Source organism: Muntiacus reevesi, chromosome 9 (assembly GCF_963930625.1).
Source record: "Muntiacus reevesi chromosome 9, mMunRee1.1, whole genome shotgun sequence".
In the NCBI taxonomy this organism is placed as follows: Eukaryota; Metazoa; Chordata; class Mammalia; order Artiodactyla; family Cervidae; genus Muntiacus; species Muntiacus reevesi.
Window position 1 is genome coordinate 47,520,139 of NC_089257.1, and position 6,622 is coordinate 47,526,760.

The 6,622-nt window shown below is 38.3% G+C and overlaps 1 protein-coding gene across 1 annotated transcript; it reads left to right on the forward strand.

The window, feature by feature from the left end:
- Window positions 1-3,040: 3,040 nt before the first annotated feature.
- On the forward strand, window positions 3,041-3,979 carry LOC136174904 (olfactory receptor 5P4-like). Its single transcript, XM_065945165.1, has one exon. The coding sequence runs from the start codon at window positions 3,041-3,043 to the stop codon at window positions 3,977-3,979; it is 939 nt and encodes a 312-aa protein (XP_065801237.1).
- The last annotated feature ends 2,643 nt before the right edge of the window (window positions 3,980-6,622 follow it).

Below are 6,622 nucleotides of genomic sequence, written 5' to 3' on the forward strand. Positions count from 1 at the left end.
CACAGGTTTCTCAAGAGGCAGGTCAGGTGGGCTAGTATGCCCATCTATTTCAGAATTTTCCATGGTTATTGTGATCCACACAGTCAAAGGCTTTGGCATAGTCGATAAAGCAGAAATAGATGTTTTTCTGGAACTCTCTTTCTTTTTCTATGATCCAGCAGATGTTAGCAATTTGATCTCTGGTTCCTCTGCCTTTTCTAAAACCAGCTTGAACATCTGGAAGTTCACAGTTCATGTATTATTGAAGCATTGGAGAATTTGGATCATTACTAGCATGTGAGATGAGTGCAATTGTGTGGTAGTTTGAGCATTCTTTGGCATTGCCTTTCTTTGGGATTGGAATGAAAACTGACCTTTTCCAGTCCTGTGGCCACTTCTGAGTTTTCCAAATATGCTGGCATATTGAGTGCAACACTTTCACAGCATCATCTTTCAGGATTTTAAATAACTCAACTGGAATTCCATCACCTCCACTGGCTTTGTTTGTAGTGATGTTTTCTAAGGCCCACTTGACTTCACATTCCAGGATGTCTGGCTCTAGGTGAGTGATCACACCATCATGATTATCTGGGTCATGAAGATCTTTTTTGTACAGTTCTTCTGTCTCTGCTTGCCACCTCTTCTTAATATCTTCTGCTTCTGTTAGGTCCATACCATTTGTGTCCTTTATCGAGTCCATCTTTGCATGAAATGTTCCCTTGGTATCTCTAATTTTCTTGAGAAAATTTCCCATTCTGTTGTTTTCCTCAATTTCTTTGCATTGATCGCTGAGGAAGGCTTTCTTATCTCTCCTTGCTATCCTTTGGAACTCTGCATTCAAATGGGAATATCTTTCCTTTTCTCCTTTGCGTTTCGCTTCTCTTCTTTTCATAGGTATTTGTAAGCCCTCCTCAGACAGCTATTTTCATTTTTTGCATTTCTTTTCCATGGCGATGGTCTTGATCCCTGTCTCCTGTACAATGTTACAAACCTCTGTCCATAGTTCATCAGGCTGTCTGTCTATTAGATCTAGTCCCTTAAAAATATTTCTCACTTCCACTGTATAATCATAAGGGATTTTATTTAGGTCATACCTGAATGGTCTACTGGCTTTCCTGACTTTCTTCAATTTAAGTCTGAATTTGGCAATAAGGAGTTCATGATCTGAGCCACAGTCAGCTCCCAGTCTTGTTTTTGCTGACTATATAGATCTTCTCCATCTTTGGCTGCAAAGAATATAATCAATCTGATTTTGGTGTTGACCATCTGGTGATGTCCATGTGTAGAGTCTTCTCTTTTGTTGTTGGAAGAGGGTGCTTGCTATGACTAGTGTGTTCTCTTGGCAAAACTCTATTAGCATTTGCCCTGCTTCATTCCATACTCCAAGGCCAAATTTTCCTGTTTCTCCAGGTGTTTCTTGACTTCCTACTTTTGCATTCCAGTCCCCTATAATGAAAAGGACATCTTTTTGGGTGTTAGTTCTAAAAGGTCTTGTAGATCTTCTTAGAACCATTCAACTTCAGCTTCTTCAGCATTACTGGTTGGGTCATAGGTTTGGATTACCAAGATATTGAATAGCTTGCCTTGGAAACGAACAGAGATCATTCTGTCATTTTTGAGACTGCATCAAAGTACTGCATTTTGGACTCTTTTGTTGACCATGATGGCTACTCCATTTCTTCTAAGGGATTCCTGCCCACAGTAGTAGATATAATGGTCATTTGAGTTAAATTCACCCATTCCAGTCCATTTTAGTTCACTGATTCCTAAAATGTTGACATTCACTCTTGCCATCTCCTGTTTGACCACTTCTAATTTGCCTTGGTTCGTGGACCTAACATTCCACGTCCTATGCAATATTCTTCTTCACAGCATCGGACTTTACTTCCATCACCAGTCACATCCACATCTGGGAGTTGTTTTTGCTTTGGCTCCATCCCTTCATTCTTTCTGGAGTTATTTCTCCACTGATCTCCAGTAGCATATTGGGCACCTACTAACCTGGGGAGTTCATCTTTCAGTGTCCTATCTTTTCGCCTTTTCATACTGTTCATGGGGTTCTCAAGGCAAGAATACTGAAGTGGTTTGACATTCCCATCTCCAGTGGCCCACGTTTTGTCAGAACTCTCCATCATGACCCGTCCATCTTAGGTGGTTCATAGTTTCATTGAATTAGACAAGACTGTGGTCCATGTAATCAGTTTGATTAACTTTCTTTGATTGTGGTTTTCATCCTGTCTGCCTTCTGAGGGATAAGGATAGGAGCTTTATGGAAGCTTCCTGATGGGAGAGACTGACTGTGGGGGAGACTGGTTCTTGTTCTGATGGGCGGGGCCATGCTCAGTAAATCTTTAATCCACTTTTCTGTTAATGGGTGGGGCTGTGTTCCCTCCCTGTTGTTTGACCTGAGACCAAACCATGGTGAGGTAATGAAGTTAATGGTGACCTCCTTCAAAATGTATTATGCTAATACATCACTTAGTACATCTCTTAATGGAAGAGAAAGAGAGATGATCCACTGGTAATTTAATTTGATTCAGAAGAGAAACAGGGCATTTCCTTTCATCATGTATTGGCATGTACTGTTCACAGTCTCACCTGTGAGTGGGCAGAGAGTGGCCAATGTGACCAAGAAACAGATATTGTTTAAACAATATTACATTATATTAGCTATATTATAATATAGTTATAATAAAAATATGGATATTGCTAAATACTAGCAAAGTGATTGTGTTTCACCTCTGGTTCTCATCAAATTTCCAAACATCATTGCTTTGATCAAATGATCCAAATGTGAGTACTCACTGTGTTCCGATCTGAGCCATTGGTCTTTTGTGAGTATCTTTGGACTTAAGATAATGTACATCAATATTCTCAAATCATGCATAATGTAAATACATTTGGGAATATTTTGTAGAGTATAAGCATTAGACTAAATTGAGATCAATGTTCGGATTTTTTTGATAGGTTGGCTGGCAAAGTAATTACATAAATTATGAGATCATTCCATTTAATTTAATATCTGCTGGTTTTCATTTCAAAAGGCATCATTCCAAGTAAGATGGAGATTGGAAACCACACAATGGTGACAGAATTCATTCTTTTGGGGTTAACAGAGCATCCTACACTTTGCTTCGTCTTCTTTGTGGTTTTTCTAGGAATCTATGTTGCTACCATATTGGGCAATCTCAGCATAATCACATTAATTCAGAGAAGCCCTCAGCTTCACACCCCGATGTATCTATTCCTCAGCCATTTGGCCTTTGTGGACATTGGTTACTCCTCATCAGTCACACCTATTATGATTGTGAACTTCCTAGAAGTAAGAACTACCATCCCAGTTGCTGGCTGTATAGCTCAGCTTGGCTCTGATGTTATCTTTGGAACAGCTGAGTGCTTCCTGTTGGCTGCCATGGCCTATGATCGCTATGTGGCCATCTGTTCCCCACTTCTATACTCTACACACATGTCTCCTAGGGTCTGCATCATCTTACTGATTGCTTCCTACCTGGGAGGATGTGTGAATGCTTCATCATTTATTGGATGTTTACTGAGCCTGACTTTCTGTGGACCAAATAAAATCAACCATTTCTTCTGTGACCTACCACCACTAGTGAAGCTCTCTTGTTCCCATGTTTATGTTGCTGAAATATCTCCTTCCATCTCAGCTGGGTCAATCATTGTAATCACACTGTTTACCATAATTGTTTCATATCTATACATCCTCCACTCAATCCTGAAGATGCACTCTACAGAGGGAAGGTCCAAGGCCTTCTCTACTTGCACTTCCCACCTCACAGCAGTCACTTTGTTTTATGGGACAGTCACATTTGTTTATGTCATACCAAAGTCAAGCTACTCACCTGACCATATTAAAGTGGTATCTGTCTTCTACACAGTGGTGATCCCCATGTTGAACCCTCTGATCTACAGTCTGAGGAACAAGGAGGTGAAAAAGGCCATGAGAAAACTGATGACTAGAATGCATCAGTCATTTTGAAACAAATGTTACATGAATCCAAAAATGGCAAAAAAATAATTTCAAGAGCTTTTAATGGGGACTTCCATGGTGATTCAATGGCTAAGACTCTACACTCCCAATGCAGGAGGACCTGGTTAGGGAATGACCCCACATGCTGCATCTTAGAGTTCACATGCTGCAACCAAAGACCCTGCATGCCGCCAACTAATGATACTGCATGCTGCAATTAAGATCAGAGATCCCGTGTGCTGCAATTAAGACCCAGCCATGCCATATGACCCAGCAATACCACTTCTGGTCATACACACTGAGGAAACCAGATCTGAAAGAGACACGTGCACACCAATGTTCATCACAGCACTGTTTATAATAGCCAGGACATGGAAGCAACCTAGATGCCCATCAGCAGATGAATGGATAAGGAAGCTGTGGTACATATACACCATGGATTATTACTCAGCCATTAAAAAGAATTCATTTGAATCAGTTCTAATGAGATGGATGAAACTGGAGTCCATTATACAGAGTGAAGTAAGCCAGAAAGATAAAGAACATTACAGTATACTAATACATATATATGGAATTTAGAAAGATGGTAATGATAACCCTATATGCAAAACAGAAACAGAGACACAGATGTACAGAACAGACTTTTGGACTCTGTGGGAGAAGGAGAGGGTGGGATGTTTCAAGAGAACAGCATGAATATTATCTATAGTGAAACAGATCACCAGCCCAGGTGGGATGCATGAGACAAGTGCTCGGGCCTGGTGCACTGGGAGGACCCGGAGGAATCGGGTGGAGAGGGAGGTGGGAGGGGGGATCGGGATGGGGAGTGCATATAACTCCAAGGCTGATTCATGTCGATGAATGAAAAAACCCACTGCAATGTTGTGAAGTAATTAGCCTCCAACTAATAAAAATAAATGAAAAAATAAATTTAAAAAAAAAACTTAAAAAAAAAGACCCAGCCAAACAAATAACATTAAAAAATATATGTGATAAGTATTTATGTTGTCCATTAGTCTTATCATTTTATGTGAAGACCTATCTTAGACATAAAATGCCCAAACATTGATTAATGCTAACTTTAACTTATAATTTTCTAGAGTCACAGAGTACATCATTTTCATGAAAATCAGCTAGATTCAGATGAAATGTGTATATTTCAGGATGAGGATATCTAGAGAATATATTTTTACTTCTTCTCTTCTCTGTTCATTATTTATAGAGTCTGATTAGAGGATGTTCCTTTTTCTTCTGTTAAATTATAGGGTTTAAAAAGTCATCTTATAAATTAACATCTCAAAAGGCATCATGTACTCAACTAGGAATGCAATTGATGGTGGTGTTGACAGTGCAGGTTCCTTTCTATGGAAGACTTGGTTTCTTTTATATAGGGTTATCATTTTCTTTGGAAATAGTGATGCTGAAAGTCTTGAAAAGCTTCATTCCCATCTAATCTAAGCCAGACCAAAAGAATTTGTTCTACACTTTCATCACCAGAAGACTCAGTCAGATAATAAAGAAATCCTGAAGGCTTAGCCTTTGAGAGTTCCCTTAAGTTTTTCCTACTTTTCAAAGGTTGGTTCGCAAAGCTTGTTTTGCAAAGTTTGGCTTGAACCTTTGCAGACAAGCCTTTGAATAGTAGGAAAAACTACTGGGGACTACTGGGCAGGAACGAGGGTTAAGGCATAGTGGAGTTGTATTTTAGCAAGCTGGTTGGCATTTTCAGAGCATAAAATTATAGATTAAGACCCTCGGCTGATGCAGACGTAGAATGTACCTGCCATCCCTCTTTGTGATATGTCTCAAGAAGGTGTTTATTGCCACTGCTTCTGTTACCATTTTTACATTTGGGTTTCTTCTAAATTTCTATTTGTCCAGACAATTTATACTGTCATTGAGAATTGGCTAATGCCTTTTCTTCCCTTCAAAGTGTCTCTATAAGGCAGACGAGACCATGCACGTGTCCTTAGGTGTGAAATTTGCTCACCTATATGGATGTCATTTCATCAAGGCTTTCCTGAATCCTCTGCTCCTAGTTCATCAAATATATAAATATGATCTTCATTTCTTTGAGGTTTTTCTTGTTACCATACGATCAAATGTTTTTCATATCCTTGTACGTTCTAATTCAGATATGAAAGTACCACTTTGACTTATGAATATTAAAGCAATCTAGAATTGCTGAAATAAGCACAACTTTGGTTGGACTTTTTTTTTTTCCCCCCAGTGGGTTTTGTCATACATTGATATGAATCAGCCATAGAGTTACACGTTTTGGTTGGACTTTTATTCATCTTATTATCATTGGATTTGATTTCCTAATATTTGGTTTAGGATGTTTGCATATCTTTTCATGAGAGAAACTGGCATATCATTTTCCATTCTTGAAATGAAATTTACAAGTGGAGATATCAAAATATAAAAATGATTTGGAAAGACTCATTTTCATTAATGAATAAAGAAATATCTAGCTCCTCAATTTATTTCTTTGTCGTTTTTGATAACATATTCTTCAAAATAATTTTCCAATTTCTTTATATTTCAAAATTATATTTTATTTTTATTTTCCGTAAGATATGTAATGTTCTATTTTTGTTTCAATATTGTATTTTCTATATATGTTATTAATAAATATTGCTAGTGTTTTATCAA